At 37.5% G+C, this 20084-nt stretch overlaps 1 protein-coding gene across 1 annotated transcript in view; it reads right to left on the reverse strand.

The window, feature by feature from the left end:
• COL19A1 (collagen type XIX alpha 1 chain) overlaps window positions 1-20084 on the reverse strand; it is a 342793-nt gene that overhangs the window by 315265 nt on the left and 7444 nt on the right. Inside the window, 1 exon segment of the mRNA XM_017859765.1 lies at window positions 14696-14822. Coding sequence (XP_017715254.1) covers window positions 14696-14786 — 91 coding nt within the window. The 5' untranslated portion in view covers window positions 14787-14822.

The following is a 20084-nucleotide window of genomic DNA, read 5'->3' on the forward strand; positions in this document are numbered from 1 at the left end:
TTTTTTTTTTTTTTTTTTTTTTTGAGACGGAGTCTCGCTCTGTCACCCAGGCTGGAGTGCAATGGTGCAATCTTGGCTCACTGCAAGCGCCGCCTTCCAGGTTCACACCATTCTCCTGCCTCAGCCTCCCGAGTAGCTGGGACTACAGTCACCCGCCACCACACCCAGCTGATTTTTTGTATTTTTAGTAGAGATGGAGTTTCACCGTGTTATCTAGGATGGTCTTGATCTCCTGACCTCGTGATCCACCCACCTTGGCCTTCCAAGTGCTGGGATTACAGGTGTGAGCCACCGTGCCCAGCCAGAATGTGGACTTTTCCCACAAGAGATTTTGCAGGACAATTTTAAGGTATGGCAAGGAAATATACTTGGGGTAAAACATTGTGATTTTCTTCCTTGTTATGCCAGAGTCAAATTGGAAAGTAAGTCACAATATACAGGGTTAAATAAAACTCATCCGATGAGAAATTACGGTTTGTAGGGCGTGACTCCCCAGACCCCTTAGAAAGGAATTTAGGCAAGATAAAAATTGGAGCTTAGTCCTCAGTTGCTATTTTAAGTTACTGTAAACCATTAGGGAGATAACCAAACTTTTTTGTCAGTTGTGCTTCTAACTGTAACTACCCTGGACATTTTGCTATTCACAGACAATTGTTGTCTTGTTTTAATCCTTTTCAAAAGATGGTTTCTAATAAGCTATAGAACTGTAACAGGTGCTCTGAAATATAGGGTTATGATAACTTTGAAAACTGTAACATTGTAATAAAGGAAAACAGTACAGGACTCATGAAGAGCTGAAACTTCACAAATATCAAGCAAAACAAGAGTTAACTAAATGGACTGAGCTCAGAAAGCTGAAGCAACTTTTTTGACTTTTGGTTGGAATATTGCTGATTCTTGCTTGGGTTTTCATAGTCAAGGAAACTTATTTTGAACTATTTACAACCTTTAATAATTGAGTAAGGGATACTCCTATAAACAAACTTTGGAACATGTTTTTTTCTCTCTGCCTGGTTCCTCTAGAATTTGGAAACTCTCTGTGAGTATTCTCAACTTATGGCAATATAGCCATTTGCATCAGTGGAAAAAGAATCCATTTTTCTTTTGCAGCAGGACACAATGGGAGAAAGTGGTTGTTTTACCAAGGCTTTGACTGGAAGGGTATGCTTACCTTTAAGGAGTCAGTCTCAACTTGCAGGGATGATAGAAGTCCAGTTGCCTCATACCCTTGTCTACACAGTTCCTGTACAGGGTTCATGACCTGTGGTCAGTAAAGAATGTCACTATCTAACAGATCTAGGAGCTCCAAGTTTATTATGGGACCTTGAGAGGAGAGGATCACTCAACTCACAGGTATTTGAGAATAATCCCATGGTTGGGCTCAGCTTTAAAAGGTCTTATCTGAGATTCCTTGGGGAACAGAGGTCCACCAAAGCTAATCCAAAAAACCTATGTAAAAATAACTTCTTGCTGTATTTTTTGCAAATAATCAAGGCCAAGTATAAAGCTAAAGTCTATTTTGCAAACCACTCAGTCCTATGATGATTTGTTTTTCAACAAAAATGAGGACTGGAGAGACAGAAATCATGTTTCAAAATGTATCATATATTGGTCATTAAATTCTAAACTCACTACTTGTTTTGAAGTTTTCGCTTACATTTTAGGCTAACCCTGCTTGTTCCTGTGAACCAACCAGCAGTCTCCAGCTGCAGCTCAGAAAGAACAAAAGGTATGGGTAATGTAGAAATCTGGATCAATATTCTAGTTCTGAGCAATTATCCTGCAAATCCTGCCTGGCAATTGGAATAAATAAGATACCCATCACTTGGAGATTTCCTTTTTGGGAAAGTAAGACCAACAAAGCTAACCAAATCCAATTACCATGCACCCAAATCTTAGCAAGCATAACTATAACTATCAGTTATCTGGGTGTCTCACAAGACATCCTTTCCCTCCCTTGTTGGAGGAGGACTCAGTTCCACAGTTTTAACTTAGCATTCGGCTTATGATAAGGAGTCCATGCAGCCCCTCAAGACAAATTTTGTCCCAGACTCAATTCTAAGCTTTGGGTCAAAGCCCTAGGACAGAAAAATGGATCTGAGGGATCCAGAGGCAGAGAATAATGGAAGTCAAAAGGTACAGCACAGATGAGCGTGTGTGGCTGATTAAGCCAACCCCAAGCTTCCTGTTTCATGGATAAAGGTCACATTAATACCCATGGCATAAATGAGGTGTAGGGAACTCCAAAGCTACTGACAGTTGGGGGGATAGAGGCATAGGTGAGAGTGGATAATTCCTATTCTCTAGGCCTCCCTGTTTCATGGGTGAAAGCCACTTTGGTACTCATGGCGGCACCTGCCAAGGTCATTGTGACTCGGGGATGCAAGGATGGAAGAGGGAAAGAGGACACTCTTCCCTCTCTCCCTCATGTACTCTGGGTACCTGCTAGAAAGAGAAGAAAACCAGGCATGCCTGCTCCCCTCGTTCTAGATGGGTAGCCATTCATCTTTAGTCTGTACTCCTTTCAAATGCATCCTGAATCCCTGGGACTCCTTTAAAAGGTGCCCTCTTTTTTTCCTTTCTTCTCCTCTGTCCTCTCTTCACTGATAGGTAATTGTGTCTCTGTACTATGGGACAGTCCCCTCAGATGCATCCTTCAAACTAGAAAGAGTTAATTTCCCAAACCTTAAACTAGTTGGCTTAGGACTGGGCTCAGGGGAAGGGAACACAGAAGCCCAACATGCTGGCAAAAGGATAAAGTTTTTTTTTTGCTAGTTGGGTGTTTGGCCTCCCTCTCCCTGTGCAAACTGGTAAAAGGCTTTGGAATTTTTGAGCTGTCCTTATCCCTCCTCTTGTTTCATTTTGATACACATTTTCTAGTAACAGGGTTTGTCTGTTCTTGCCTTCAGGCCATCAAACTCCAAACGGTCATGCAACTGGAGCCTCTGACAATGGCCTCTTCTGCTGGGAACCCTTACATTGGCCTCTGAGGGAACTCGGACTTCCGTTTCCCCAAAACAGCACCTCCTGTCAGCAGGAAGCAGTTAAGATCGGTTTTTGTCCTTATCCTTAATCTAACAGCAATTAGATGTACTTCTTTAGAGGGAGGAATGAGACAGCCAGGTGGGAGGGGATCCTTGGAGAAACTCCAACCAGTCTGCCCATTGAGGTTGGAGGGCAGCCTTCCCTGACCACTCTGTATAATAAAATAACCTCTTCTCCCTCACATATATAAAATTACCAAACATAGCTAATAAAATACAGGATTCCCAGTTACATGTGAATATCAGATAAATAAAAATATTTTTAGTGCAAGTATGTCCCATGCAATATTTGGAACATACTTATACTAAAAAGTAGTTTATTGTTTAAACTGCAAATTTAACTGGGCATCCTGTATTTTACTTGGTAAACTTAGTCAGATGGCCACACTCTGTGAGACCAGATATGATGGTAGCTTGGACTAGAGATGACACTGAAAATGGAAAACATCTTCAATTTCATGGGAAGGAATTGAGAGATACAAGAACCAACAGGAGATGATAAGGGATTGAATGTAGGGAAGAGGGAGATTAGTTGACTGAAATAAATCCCACTAGAAAAATAAAAGAAAACTTGGCAAGGAGTAAGTTAATTTGTAGTGGGGAAGAGGAGAAATTAGAAATGTTAAATCTGACATGCCATTAAGGAAGTTAAACAATGGAATTATCGAATAGACACTTAGAAATGGAATTCAAAAGAGAGGGGAGGCCTGTGAGACACATTCTGGAGTGACTGACATATAAATCCTGTGTCTGGAGTTGGTTCCTTCTGGTGGGTTCTTGGTCTCGCTGACTTCAAGAATGAAGTCGCAGACCTTTGCGGTTAGTGCTACAGCTCTTAAAGATGGTGTGTCCGGAGTTTATTCCTTCTGGTGGGTTCATGGTCTCGCTGACTTCAAGAATGAAGCTGCAGACCTTCACAGTGAGTGTTACACCTCGTAAAGGTGGTGCGGACTCAAAGAGTGAGCAGCAGTGAGATTTATTGTGAAGAGTGAAAGAACAAAGCTTCCACAGCATGGAAGGGGACCCGAGCAGATTGCTGCTGTGGGCTGGGGTGGCCAGCTTTTATTTCCTTATTTGTCCCCATCCATGTCCTGCTGATTGGTCCATTTTACAGAGTGCTGATTGGTCCATTTTACAAAATGCTGATTGGTCCATTTTACAGAGTGCTGATTGGTGCATTTACAATCCTTTAGCTAGACACAGAGCACTGATGGGTGCATTTTACAGAGAGCTGATTGGTGCACTTACAGTCCTTTAGCTAGACACAGAACACTGATTGGTGCATTTCTACAGAGTGCTGATTGGTGCATTTACAATCCTTTAGCTAGACACAGAGTGCTGATTGGTGCGTTTTTACAGAGTGCTGATTGGTGTGTTTACAATCCTTTAGCTAGACAGAAAAGTTCTCCAAGTTCCCACTCGACCCAGGAAGTCCAGCTGGCTTCGCCTCTCAAAACCACGGGAAGGATGAGATCACACAGTGAGTGAGATAAAAAAAGAACAGGGGCAAGGAGTGTCTCCTGAGAAATTGTAACATATCACTTGTCCATTTTTTCCTGCTTTGTTTTTTCTATTTCTTCATAGCTCCAGAAGTATCATACAGGAAATTATTACTAGTATTACATGTAAAGTCACAATTAAAATCTGCCTAGTCTGATAGAAGTTCTATTTAGCAGTCTTCTCCAACATGCGTTAAGAAAAATAATTTTCTTCACAAACAGTAAAGCTCATGGCAGCTCTGTCCTCAAAGTTAGAGTTGGGGAAGATAAAGAGCAACAATATACTATAGATACAGAACTGGCTTGTTTTCCTTTCATAAACTAATCAAAACAAGAGCCTTTAGGCATTTTGCATTTAAAAAAAAAAGCCTTCTTAAAATAAGAAGGTCTCTTTGTTTCCTTGTTACTAGTTGCCCTCAACCCCCCTGTACATGTCACACTTTGCCAATACACCTGATAAAAGAATATCGAGTATATCACGTTGGGAAAAAAACACTAGTTAGCAAAAAATAGGTAAAGTAACACTGGACAATGATAAAACTAATATGGAAGTGTGAACAAACAAGAAAAAATGGGAACACAGCTTTAGTGTTTTTTTTTTTTTTTTGTTTTTTAGATGGAGTCTCACTCTGTCACCCAGGATGGAGTACAGTGGTGCAATCTCAGCTCACTGCAACCTCCACCTCCCTGGTTCAAGAAATTCCCCTGCCTCAGTCTCCTGAGTAGCTGGGATTACAGGTGCCCGACACCACGCTTGGCTAATTTTTTTGTATTTTTAGTAGAGACAGGTTTCACTATGTTGGCCAGCTTGGTCTCCAACTCCTGACCCTCAGGCAATACGCCCACCTTGGCTTCCCAAAGTGATGGGATTATAGGTGTCCTCTTTTTTTTCCTTTCTTCTCCTCTGTCCTCTCTTCACTGATAGGTAATTGTGTCTCTGTACTATGGGACAGTCCCCTCAGATGCATCCTTCAAACTAGAAAGAGTTAATTTCCCAAACCTTAAACTAGTTGGTTTAGGATTGGGCTCAGGGGAAGGGAACACAGAAGCCCAACATGCCGGCAAAAGGGTAAAGTTTTTTTTGCTAGTTGGGTGTTTGGCCTCCCTCTCCCTGTGCAAATTGGTAAAAGACCTTGGAATTTTTGAGCTGTCCTTATCCCTCCTCTTGTTTCATTTTGATACATGTTTTCTGATAACTGAGTTTGTTCTTGCCTTCAGGCCATCAAACTTCAAATGGTCATGCAACTGGAGACTCTGACAATGGCCCCTTCTGCTGGGAACCCTTACATTGGCCTCTGAGGGAACTCCGACTTCCATTTCCCCAGAACAGCACCTCCTGTCAGCAGGAAGCAGTTAAGATCAGTCTTCATCCTTATCCTTAATCTAACAGCAATTAGATGTACTTCTTTAGAGAGGGGAATGAGACAGCCAGGTGGGAGGGGATCCTTGGAGCAACTCCAACCAGACTGCCCACTGAGGTGGAGCCTTGGGAACTTCACGCCCTTTGCAGCGGGAGGAGCTTGGCCCCTCTTCTTCCTGTGTGGAAACTGGGATTCAGTCAGCCTGGTGGGAAGTGCTCTAGCAGGGACTCTGGCCTAGCGAGAGTTCCTGTTTCCCCGTTTCCTTCCTTTTCACCCAATAAAACCCTGTCTTACTCACTATTCGAATTGTCCGTGAGCCTGAATTTTCATGGCCATGGGACAAAGAACTCCATCTTTAGCTGAACTAGGGAAAAGTCCTGCAACATTAATGCATACTGTATAATTCCATTTATACAAAATTCTAGAGATTATACAACTAATCTGTGTCAGTGTAGTGGCTACTTGTGGTGAAATGTTAGCTAGGAGCAGGTACACAGAAGGCTTCTGGGGTTTTGAGAATGTATATTTAGGTCTGAGTAGTAGTTACACAGGGGTATAAATCTATCTGTAGAAATTCACTGCACTGTGCACTAAGATTTGTCTACTTTGGTGTGCATAATATCTCAACAAAAGGAGGAAAATACCATCTCTGTGAGAAAATATTTTAAGCTAAAAATGACTCTTGAAAACCTCAAAAAAATTCCATTCTTATCGTATTTTTATAATGACTATGAGTGACTATGTAACCATAATAAATAAGATTAAATTACTCACAATGTATGTAGGGAAGCCCCAGTAGGTGATTAGCAAAACAAGTCTCAAGATAGTAATGAGAAGAAGGTATACTGGCCTATTGCCAAGTTGGAAACAGCATATATCTTATTTAAATTCTTCTGAGGCCCTAGTGAATATATGATGATTTCAAAGTAATAAACCATGACTTTGAAATGAATGGAATTCAACATTTCTAACAACATTTATGAAAGTCTACACTAAAAGTCTTTATGAAAATCAAATGCCATTTCATATCTTTAGCATACGTGCTTTGTGGTGAAAAACTGAAAAAGTTAAAACTAAATGCTAATTATTTAGATGTAAGATTTAAGGCACAATAATCTGAATACATGAATATTATGGATTCATTGCACGAAAATGGCAAGGCAGTGGAAATAGCTATCACAAGGTGGGTATGTTCATTTCTTTAAGTATTAAAATACATACTTTAATATAAAGTAAAGCACACTTTTGAGTAAGTGTGCATGTACCTTGAAGGACTACAGAAAAGACTCAAATATCCAAATATCATGTCAAGTAGACAAAGGCAAAGCACTGTGTCATTTCAAAGGCTCTCTGGACTATTGCAAAAGTAATGACTAAAATTTCACCACAAAAAAAAAATTGCACTGCTTTTTCCATTCATCCATCCATGAACACTTAGGTTGTTTCTATGTCTTAGCTTTTGTGAATAATGCTGCAATGAATATGCGGGTGCAGATATAGCTTCACAAGGTGGGGATATCATCTCTTTGGATGTAGACCCAAAAAAGGGGTTGCTGGATCATATGATAGTTCTGTTTTTTATTTCTTCAGAACCTCCATACTGTTTTCCATAATGGCTATAACCAATCCACATTCCCACCAACAGTGTGCTAGAGTTCTCTTTTCTGCACAACCTTGCCACATTTGTGTTATCTCTTGTCTTTTTGATAATAGCTATCCTTATAGGTATGAGGTAATGTCTCATCATGGTTTAATTTGCATTTCCTTTATGATTAGTAATGTTGAGCACTTTTTCATATACCTGTTGGACATTTTTATCTCTTTTTTGTAGAAATATGTATTTCAATCCTTTGTCCATTTTAAATCAGATTATTTGTTTTACTGATATTGAGTTTTAAAAATGCTTTATAAAATTTGGATATTAACTATCAGATAAGTAGTTTGCAATTATTTTTTCCCAGCCCATAGGTTGTCTTTTCATTTTGTTGATTGCTTCCTTCACTGTGTATAAGTGTTTTAGTTTGATTTAGTCCCATTTATTTACTTCCACTTTTGTAGCCTGAGATTTTCATGTGATATCCAAAAATGATTGCCAAGGTCAATGTTGGGGAACTATTCCCCCATGATCATTTCTGGGAGTTTTATGGTTTTTGTTATTACATTTAGACATTTTATCCAATGGAATATAATTCAGCCTTAAAAAAAAGAAAATCCTTCCATTTGCCACACCATAGATAGACCTTAAGGACAGTATGCTAAGTGAAATAAGCCAGACACAGGAGAAAAAATATTGTGTGATCCCACATGTGGAATATTTTTAAAAAGAGCTTAAATACACAGAGATAGAGAATAAAACAGCATTTATCACTGGTGTGAGGAGGGTAGGAAATGGAGAAATACACTTTAAAGGATACAAAATAGCAGATATGTAGGATAAATGTATCTAGAGATGGAATGTGCAACATAAGGACTAATAAAATACAATAAAATTGTATTGCCTTTGAGATTTTCATTTAATAAGATTTAGCCACTCCTTACAAAAATAAGTAACTATGTGAGATGATAGATATGTTATTCTGTTCACTACAATAGTCATTTAATTATATCCATCCCATAATATGCTATAGACCTCAAATATACACAATCAAATTTATTTTAAAATGTCTATACCTTTTAAAAGATGCACTGCTTAGAGAACCTTAATCAACAGATCTTTTCAAAAGCAAATGCAAATGTTTTAACAAATTCATACTAAGATGTTAATAACTATCAGCCCCACTTTCCTCCTGATTTAGCTTAAGGACCTGGGCAAATTACAGAGTTGGTGGGGGGTATTGAAAAGAGCCAAAGGGGCCCAGTGTGGTGGCTCACGCCTATAATCCCAGCACTTTGGGAGGCCAAGGTGGGCGGATCATTTGAGGTCAGGAGTTCAAAACGAGTCTGACCAACATGATGCAACCCCATCTCTACTGAAAATACAAAAAATTAGCCAGGTGTGGTGGCACATTCCTGTAGTCCCATCTACTTGGGAGGCTGAGGCAGGAGAATCGCTTGCACCTGGGAGGCAGAGGCGGAGGTTGTAGTGAGCCGAGATTGCGCCACTGCACTCCAGCTTGGGTGACAGAGCGAGACTCAGTCTCAAAAAAAAAAAAAAAAAGAAAGAAAAGAGCCAAAGGAAGGCAGCTAGATCATATTTGGGTATATCATTATCTTATCTAGATTACCTACAAAGAAAATACATACTTTAAAAAAGATGTTTACTCCTTCTCCTTCCAAAAATTAGAATCCTGAGCACCTAAGAACAAGTCATCCAAGAGTAGTTAAGATCACAAAGCCAGCCACTCAATGGTGGAGTACAAACAAAACACAAGTTTCCTATAACCAACTTCTCCCCCTCTGTATTGAACATTGCTTCTTAAATACATATTTTAAACAAAATAATAGCATACCTAAGAAATTATCTTCATTCTTTAGTAGAAGTGCATTATGCTCCCACCCTCAGTTTTAAACGTGTGCTTAAACACATACACACACACACACACACACACACACACACACACACAGAAAATCACTTTTCCCCTTAATCTCTCTGTTTTATCCTACTGGTTTGACCTCCTATTGTACTGCTACACATTCTAATCTTAAGATCACATCACATCTTTTGTTAAACATTTTTCCTCTCATTGGTGTGATACTTCTTTTTTTTTTTTTTTTTTTTTTCCCCCCTGAGATGAAGTCTTGCTCTGTCACCCAGGCTGGAGTGCAGTGATATGATCTCAGCTCACTGCAACCTCCGCCTCCTGTGTTCAAACGATTCTCCTGCCTCAGCCTCCCAAGTAGCTGGGATTACAGGCGCCCACCATCATGCGTGGCTAATTTTTATATTTTTAGGAGAGACAGGGTTTCACCTTGTTGGCCAGGCTGGTCTTGAACTCCTGACCTCAGGCAATCTGCCTGCCTTGGCCTCCCAAAGTGCTGGGATTACATGCATGAGCCACTGAGACTGGCCCAGTCTGATACTTTCTATACCCATTCATATAAATCTTCAGTTTAATACAGTATTCACCAAAGGTATGTTGAAATCCCTCTTTTCCACTTTTTTTATTATTCCCTGAAAGTATGTTGAATTCCTTTTTTCTCCTCTCAAATGGCTAAGGAGCTCAGACCAGCTAAATCCAATCTTTTAATGTTTTGTTTTTTCAAATGATTTAATACCTAAAAGATGTGTGTATATTGCTGATACTCAGACTGAAAATGGACTAGTTGCTCTCTGGACACAGAGGCTTCTGGCCTTAGGAAAAGCCAGGGGATGAGGTAATTCCTTGGGTACTACAAAAACAAAAGGGAAAATCAAAGTTATAGTCATCATACAAAATAAACGGAAACATGTTCTGTTATACTCTTTGCAGTTTAGTGAGGGTTCTTGTATTACTTACACTATTAATACACCAGTTTACTGATTGCAGGGAAAGAAAACATAATTTGTCTGGTCAAGATATAATTTATATTTTAACTTTGCTAAAATGCACATATCTCCACACATCTGTACTTTAATAACAATGCATTATGAATAATACAATATGACAATATTCAACTAACTGTGAAATAAGGCTTCCAAGAGGTAATGAGGGGCATACATTCAGAAGCTTGCCTGTCCGCCTGATATCCGGGAAGGGTCTACCGGGCAAAGGTTGAACATCTTCCAAGAGGTTTCACAGTACAGGATTTATTGCTTTGGCGAATTTATCAGAGTCTAAGGTCTAGCCTTTGACCTTGCAGGCTTAGAAATCAGATTTTGACAACACTGAAAGCACAGATGCATTTCTCAGGAGCCACGTACCCTCACACCTCCTCCCCCTCATTCACGTGACTCCAGTCTCCCGGTTTTTCTTGCTGTTTCTCCCACATGCCAAGCATGCCCCTGCCTCAGAGCCTGAGGACCAAGTGACTGCTTCCCAGGTGTTCACGTGCCTTGCCCTCACACTGCCTTCATGCCTCTGCTTAAATGCCCAATTCTTCCAAAGAAAAATACCTAGTTAGAAGCTATATTATTAATTTAATCATTGTGAAGCTTTCCTCCACTTTCAAAATTTAGGAGTTACAAAGTACATTTGTCAATGAAGGATGTTTACATGGTACCAATGTTGAACACAAGAATGTCTTAAAAACACAAAATACAATTCTCTATATAACAGCATACATTTTACTCTTGAGTTTAAGCGTGAAGTATTTGCCAACTAGTAAAAGCCACATTTTGGAATAATAGGTTTTGTAATTCTTTGTAATTAATAGGAAACTACCTTAGAAGGGTTTATGTGAATAGTTACAGGCCTAAATTTAAATTTATAATCAAGTCAATCTGGACACTTAAACTGAAGATTTATCATAATGAAAAGAAAATGTGTTACTTAAAAGGCATTCTGTCATTTCCATTTATTTAGCCTGTTTTTTTTAAAACTCTGGTTTTCTGTTTCTTACTGCTTTTATGATGATATAGTACTTTTGCCTTAGAACAGATTAAAGAAAATAGATGAAACTTTAATTATTTGATACATAGTTTTCCATATTAGAGGAAAAAGTTTTACGCAACTAATTAAAACAAGTTTTGAGATTTTCTAGCATTGTATATATTTTAACACAATTCTCTTCCCCACCTTCTTTTGACAAGTAACTGAGCTGAAACTGTCACATTCAAATGGAAGTTCATTTGCAGTAGGAAAATAAACAAATATACCTTATCCTGTGAACTCAATATAATAGGAAAATTGATGAAAGAATATGAAATGACTGAATTCCTAATACCTTCAAAATTTTAAAATTCAAGTTATTATTTAATCTCTCCATATTACTCTTAAATTCTGTCCCAACTGGGACAATTCCAGGTAATTATGAAACATACCGTAGTGTTAAGGTAAAGCAATTAAAAGGCCCAATCTATCTGTCATATANTAGAGGAAAAAGTTTTACGCAACTAATTAAAACAAGTTTTGAGATTTTCTAGCATTGTATATATTTTAACACAATTCTCTTCCCCACCTTCTTTTGACAAGTAACTGAGCTGAAACTGTCACATTCAAATGGAAGTTCATTTGCAGTAGGAAAATAAACAAATATACCTTATCCTGTGAACTCAATATAATAGGAAAATTGATGAAAGAATATGAAATGACTGAATTCCTAATACCTTCAAAATTTTAAAATTCAAGTTATTATTTAATCTCTCCATATTACTCTTAAATTCTGTCCCAACTGGGACAATTCCAGGTAATTATGAAACATACCGTAGTGTTAAGGTAAAGCAATTAAAAGGCCCAATCTATCTGTCATATATTTAGGTTTAATAGTAAACTGTTGACAACTTCACAGACTCCAACACTGAAACCCTAGCCTCTCTCTCAGATTTGTTATATTTTATTTTTAGATGTAATCACTTCCCTCCGGTTAATGGTTAGTGACCACACGCGCAGGTCTGCACATGAGGAAACTAAAAAGGGAAGCTTGCACTGTGAATCAGATACACAAGACACAAGGAGGGTCTCCTTCCAGGCCATGCCCAGCGTGTCATATTCTTCAATAATCCCTTTGACAGTGCTATGCTGACATTGTCAATTAATGCAAACGATACTTGAAGTTAAGCAATTTCCATCACACGTTCAGTACGTGTTGCTTTACGAACACCCTCTATCAAATGGCATGATAAAAATAACGTAATTTTTTTCTTTTATTAATTTCCCTTAATGCTTCATGTTAAGCGAATCTTGTTAGAGTTCAGATTAATTTTGAATTCACACTGTTGGGAAAATCATTCAGAAAGATTAATTCAGCAAAGTAAATTGGATAAGAATATATGCATTTTGGTAGTCCTATACATCATGTAACCTGATTAAAGAGTAGAGGTACTAGAGTTACAAAAGCAAACATTCAGGGGAATCCCAAGATGGGGAAGTGTTAGTTATGCAAGATGATTACATTCTAGACATCTGCTGTATAATACCGTGTTTATAATTAACAGTACTGTGTTATACACTTAAACATTTGTTAAGAGGGCAGTCCTCATGTTAAGTGTTCTTATCACAATTTTAAAAAGTTACTAAACATAAACAATAAAATAAAACAACAACAAAAAAAGGAACCTTGGCATAAAATGGTGCATAAAATGCAAGGTAACCAGGTGAAAGGGAAAAAAAGAAAACCAAAATGTCTGTTAATTATCTCAAAGATAAGTGTTTCTCTAAGAGTTTTCCTCAGATAATCCTGCATTAGATTCATCTGTGGAACTTGTTAAAGATGTAAATTACTGAATCCCACCCCAGTATGACCTGCAAAATGGGGATATGTGAGAGGAGGACTCAGGAATCAAATATGTCAGGTGATTCTTTTTCACACTAAAATTGGAGAACCGTTTATTTAGGTCCTTCAAATCCTTGCTATCATCAAGAACATTTACTACCCACTAGCATGTGCCTAAAAACTGTCCCTATTTAACCAAAGATTAATTCTTCCTTCTAACTAAAAAAGTCCTGTCATCTCAGATTAAATTGCAAAGCACATTACCTGCTATATTTCTTTACAAAAAGAGACTAAGAAATTCAGAAGAGTAGAAATAGTATCAGAATAAACTCCACTGCCCTATGCATCTCTTTTCCTTTTTTACATATTGTAGTTGCCATGAGTCACAGCTGATTAATTTCTCACTGAAGAAAGAGTTTCCCCCCACAAATTGTATGACAGCCACAGGATGTCTTTTGTACAATAACAGAATATTCAAACTTTCATGAGGATTATTTTAGGAAATGCACCTTCTGCCACATAATAAAAAATCATAATGACTTACATAACACTCTGAAAGATTATGATGTGTTAGATCTTTATGAGTAATTGTATTTTATGAGTGTCTCAAACTCAAAAGTCTCTACTAGAGTGGGTTTATACTTGTTTAGCAAAATTATTGAAAAGTATTCAAAAGAATAGGCACAATAATACAGTCTCAGAATACATAATCATATGTGATTATCATCAGAATACATTATATGTGATTTTTTGCATAGGAAAGATGAAGTTTCTCTTTCCCTAGCAAATGCCTTCTCCAATGTGTCTAATTCAACCTTGTAATAGGAATTACATTTAGCTAAGTAACTTACACACACTCAATGTTCAAGAAAGGTCTTCCAAATTAACCACATAATCAATTTCAAAAAGCAGATGTGAAGGTAAATATTTCAAGTTGTCCTTAAGCCTTTTGGAAATATTTATGAAAAGACTGATAAATTTAATTGCAAATACTGTCTATTTAGTTCAAAAAGTGCTCTAAAGATCTGTCAACCTTTTGTTTGCCTCATCTAAGATACTACAAAATGAAATATAATTAAACTACATTTCCTTTTATACCTCCTATCCAATTTTTCACTTAATTAAGATTAGATATGTCCGTGTTAATCCTAATTGGTAATGAGTTTCCATACTTATAACTTGAATAATTATTGAAGAAGAAAGGGAAAGATATATAATGTCATATATACACACAGAGGGACACATGCATATATGTATACTTGTAAATATTGAAGACAAAAGGAAGACATAGACTAATATACTATGCATATGAAAAAAATAGGTAATTTTAGGAATTCCTAATGTACATGATGGGAAGATCAATGGAAGAAAGCAATGAATTGTAATTCATTCTGTTATAGTAGATTCATCTATGGCCTTTTCAATCTTAACAAGATTTGTTTTAATGATTTAAAGGCTATAAATAACATTTGGTGATTAGGCAAAGAGTTGGCCTGGATACCTGTCTTGTCCCTAATGGTCACGGAAGTGGAAGCAGGAAGCAGGAACATTGACATCCAAAGCCAAAGTTTCCAAGGGCCAGTGAGTCTCATTGTGCCTTGAAACCATGTGAACAAGTGGCCACAGATCTGCAACAACAACAACAACAAAAATTTGAATCCAGTTTATTGTATGCAGCTCCTTTCAACATCTCCAGAAAATCTTACCAAAGCAAAAACAATCAATTTTACATCACATATCATCATATAACAGGATATATGATTATATATGCAATTGTGTATCTCAATATCTTAATCTGTATAACAGCTCTGAAAAGATGTTCATATTAGTTTCTAGTTAGTTATTGATGTCGATACAGCTTCTTATCAGCTACATTTTCTCTGCTTTTAAATTTTTTTAAGCAACCACGCTTACAGTGACACTTTTTTATTTTTAAAAATTGTGGTCAAATACACATAATATAAAATGTACATTCATAACCATTTTTAAATACACAGTTCAGTGGAATTAAATAAATTCATATTGCTGTGCAACCATCCCAACCATCTGCAGAACTTTTTTCATTTTGCAAAACTGAAACTCTGTGCTCATCAAAAAATAATTTCCCATTTTCCTCTCTCCTAACTCCCAGCAGCCTTCATTCTACTTTCTTTCTCTATGAATTTGAGTAATCTAGGTACTTCATATAAGTGGAATCATTCAGTATTTGTATCTGTGTGACTTTATTTCACTTAAATATGTACTAAAGGTTCATCATGTTGTACATTGTGTCAGAACTTCCTCCTCTTTTAAAGCTGAATAATATTTCATTGTATGTATATACCACATTTTGTTCATCTATTCATCCATCAATGGACATTTGGGTTGCTCCCATCTTTTGGCTATTGTGAATAATACTGCTATGAACATAGATATACAAATACCTGTTTGAGTCTCTGTTTTCAATTCTTTTGGGTATACACCCAGAATCAGAAGTAGAATTGCTAACAATACAATAATTCTATTTTTAATTTTCTGAGAAACTGGACTACTGTTTTCTATAACAGCTGCACCATTTTCATTCTCACTAACAATGCACAAGGGTTCCAATTTCTCCATATCTTAGATAACGCTTGCTATTTTTTCTTTAAAAAAAAAAAATATATATATAGGCTGGGCGCGGTGGTTCACACCTGTAATCCCAGTACTTTGGGAGGCAAAGGAGGGCAGATCATGAGGTCAAGAGATTGAGACTATCCTGGCCAACATAGTGAAACTCCTTCTCTACTAAACATATAAAAAATTAGTCAGGTATGGTGACAGGCGCCTGTAGTCCCAGCTACTTGGGAGGCTGAGGCAGGAGAATCGCTTGAACCCGGGAGGCGGAGGTTGCAATGAGCTGAGATCACAACGCTGCACTCCAGCCTCGGCGACAGAGTGAGACTCCATCTCAAAAAAAAGTGTGTGTGTGTGTGTGTGTGTGTGTGTGTGTGTGTGTGTATATATGTATAATTACCATCCTAATGGGTGTCAGATGGTATCTCACTGTGGATTTGATTTGATTTGCATCTCCCTAAGTATTAGTGATGTTGAACATCCTTTCAGGTGCTTACCGATCATTTATACATCTTCTTTGGAGACATGTCTATTCAACTCCTTGGCCCTTTGCCTTTTTTTTTCTGAGACAGAGTTTTGCTCTGTAGCCCTGGCTGGAGTGCAGTGCCGTGATCTCGGCTCACTGCAACCTCCACTTCCAAGGTCCCGATTCAAGCAATTCTCCTGCTTCAGTCTCTCGAGTAGCTGGGATTACAGGCATGTGCCACCGTGCCCAGCTAATTTTTGTATTTTCATTAGAGATTGGGCCAGGCTGGTCCTGAACTCCTGACCTCGTGATCTGCCCACCTTGGCCTCCCAAAGTGCTAAGATTACAGGCATAAGCCACTGTGCCCAGCCTCCTTTGCCCTTTTTCTTAAATCCAGTTGTTTGTTTTAAGTTGCCTATGCTTTTTGCATTGTATAATATACAATGATTCACATTATTAAAATATAATTTTATTATTCACAAGTCTGTTTTTTTCTTCTGAATAATAGTTTTACATATTTTGGCTTAATTGATGTCATGTTTTCTATAAACTTAACTATGTTGTTATTGGATTGAATAATCACTCTTACTGAAGTGATTACTGTACATGTGAAAAGTAATCTTGCTTTATGTTTATAAAGAAAAAATGAATACATGTAATGCCTACCTCACCTGAGCCTGCCATTGACATTATATTTAATGTTAATGTATTACCTCCAATAATTGTTTGTCTTTCTGAATGTATACTTCTATTCCTTTGGTACTGAAATAAAAGATTTAGTAAATAGAACTCCTCTAATGGAGAACTTAAACATCATTTAAATTAATTTTTTTAGTGAAGCAACTAATGCGGAAATAAATTGCAAGTGAAAATATAATGGCTCCCTCCGTGTATTTGGTAATTGCAGTATTATTAAAATAGCTATTCTAAGAGGTCTAAATATGCAAATAAATGCTATATCACTTACATGCATCATTCAAAGTTTAATCAAGAGTCAAATATAAAAGAATTCATTATACCAGTGTCTAAATTCTATCGATAGACAGTCTTTAGAAAAAAACTAAAGCCACCATCTTCTTTGTGTGTGCCAAATAAGACCAGCACTTTAAAATTAATTCAAGATTTCAGATCTTTCTGGATGAATAGCTAGAAGCAGCAATTGCAATATTAAAACTGTACATGTAGTTCTAAATATCAAACAGCTGGTTTTAAGCCTTATTTCTTTTGAATTCTCTCATCTAGATATAGTCTCAATCCTCATATGACTTTGCAAAGTTATCCTAACTATTATTTCAAATCAGTTGGTAGCTGTTAAAGAAATTAATTCTATTTCAAAGGAATGAACTCATAAATAGTGACATGATTTTTAGAGAAATCCATGGTTATATTTTTAACCAAAAGTGATTTCTATCAGTTGATAAATTAGTAGTTTGGCACAGTGGTGACAATCATGGCTTCATGTCTGGACTCTGCTAGTTGTGAAGAAGCTATGTACCTTCTCTAAGCCTTAATTTATTCATCTTCAAATTGGAAATAATACTAGGAATAAATTATTTCAAGCATGTGTATTATATGGGGCCTTAACCTAGTCAATATTCAAAAGGTACCTGAAATTAAATTGTTTGCTTTACATATTAATAAACAATAATTGGAAAAATTTAGTTATACCTGTCTCTTCAGCTTAAGGTTGATATTGATATTTGGACAATGGAGAAGCGTCAAAGCAGCCTAGAAATTTATGTTCACTGAAACTTTGGTCCCTGGTACAACAATAAAGAACCAGAGGGCTACAAAGCTATAAGCATATGAATTCGATCTTCACATCTCCTAATTACTTCCTTGAGCCACTTAGCTTCTATCTCATTTATCCAAAGTATTTGCAGAATATAAGATTTATGGTCAGTTAACTAAATGTTCTAGTTATTGAAGAATTGCCATTCTACTATCCTGAAATGTATCTCGCCAAGTTCAGCAGGAACTTAAAAGAAGAATACTTTTCTCTTCCCTTCTTCAATTCTTAGTGGCACTTCCAATAGCCAACTATTCTTTCCTTCCTGAACCCTCTTTTATTGGCCTCCCTGATTTGACACTCTCTGGGATTTCCTTGTAAATATTCTCAGACCTTTCTTCTATCTGATGTCTTAATATTGGGATCTGTGAGCCCTCCTGTCCTCTCTTTATAATGTCTCCTTAGGTGATGTCACCATTCTCTTGGCTTTAAATATTATCTGTAAGATGATTAATCTAAAATTTATATCTTCCATCCAGTCCTCTTCACTGAACTTTAGACTGTGTTTCCAGCTGCCTATTCAAAATTCCCTCTTAGATGTCACACAGATATCTGTAACTTAATACATCCAAATAAACTCCTGATTTCCAACCACAACTTGTTCTTCTCATGCTCTTCCCAGTCTCAGTAATTACCACCCATTAAAATGCTCAAACCAGAAATCCAAGGACCCCATTGATTCTTCTGTCTTCTTTATCCCCATCTCCTACTTCCAAACCATCAACAAGTCATGTCAAGGGTTACCCCAAACACATCTCACATCCACTTATTTCTCTTATTCCTCTGCCACTATCCTAGTTCAGATCACCCTGGTCTAGACCCCTCAACAGCTTCCTAATTGGTTTCCTCCATCCATTACTGAATTCTGAACACAATTATTCTGTACATAGCAGTAGAGAACTTTTCTTGAAATGAAAGTCGGATCATGTCACTTCCTTGCTTCAAACCTTTTAATGATTTCCCATTGTACTTTGAATGTAGTCCAAAAGCTGTTCTACAGTCTAGAAGTTCCAAATAACCGGGCCCCTATCCATGTCTCCAGCCTCATTTGGTACCATTCTTTCCAGTGATGTACTGTATGTGAAATTGCCAGGCTGTTTTCAACCTCAAGGTTTTGTGTATGCTGTTTCCTCATTCTGTGTTTTGTTCATCCTTCAGTTTTCAATTTAAATGTTACTATGTGGAAAAGCCCTGACCAAGAAGCACATTAGTCTCTAGCTTAGACATTATTTTTCCTGTATACATATGTTTTTTGCTCCCCACTCAATTCTAAGTTTCATGAGAGCAGGTGCTATATCTGTCTTGTCCATCACTATATCCCAGGTGCCTTGCACAGTACTTGGAAAATCAGAGACTCAATAAATGTTTGTTGAATTTTTAAAAAGTAAGAGACTGCCAATTTATAAATCTTGAGATACAGTGAAATATACTTATTTTGGAATCTGTAGTGATCATTCAATATTTAAAAATAATTCTTAAGGTATTACAAGATCTTAAAATCTTTCAAAGGTCATTATCATGAATATTATTTCTCTTCGCACATTTCCTTTTTTTTTTTTTTTTTTTTTGTGCATAGTCTTGCTCTGTTGCCCAGGCTGGAATGCAGTGGCATGATCTCAGCTCACTGCAAGCTCTGCCTCCCGGGTTCACGCCATTCTCCTGCCTCAGCCTCCCGAGGAGCTGGGACTACAGGTGCCTGCCACCACGCCCAGCTAATTTTTTGTACTTTTAGTAGAGACCACTGTGTTAGCCAGGATGGTCTTAGTCTCCTGACCTCATGATCCGCCTGCCTCGGCCTCCCAAAGTGCTGGGATTACAGGTGTGAGCCACCACGCCGGCCTCTCTTTGCACATTTCTAAAATGTGTTCACTATTTGAGGGTTCTATTGCTCAGATCCTGATGAAATGGAAGTGTAGACCACTCAGCTAGAAACATTTGAAAACTTTTCATCAAGGTCTCAGAATAAATCCTTGTATGTGTTTTAAAAACAAATTGTTCAGATCTTAAACCTTGCTGGAGGCACTGGCAGGTTGACCTCAA

Source organism: Rhinopithecus bieti, unplaced genomic scaffold (genome assembly GCF_001698545.2).
Source record: "Rhinopithecus bieti isolate Rb0 unplaced genomic scaffold, ASM169854v2 scaffold_50350, whole genome shotgun sequence".
NCBI classification, from domain to species: Eukaryota; Metazoa; Chordata; class Mammalia; order Primates; family Cercopithecidae; genus Rhinopithecus; species Rhinopithecus bieti.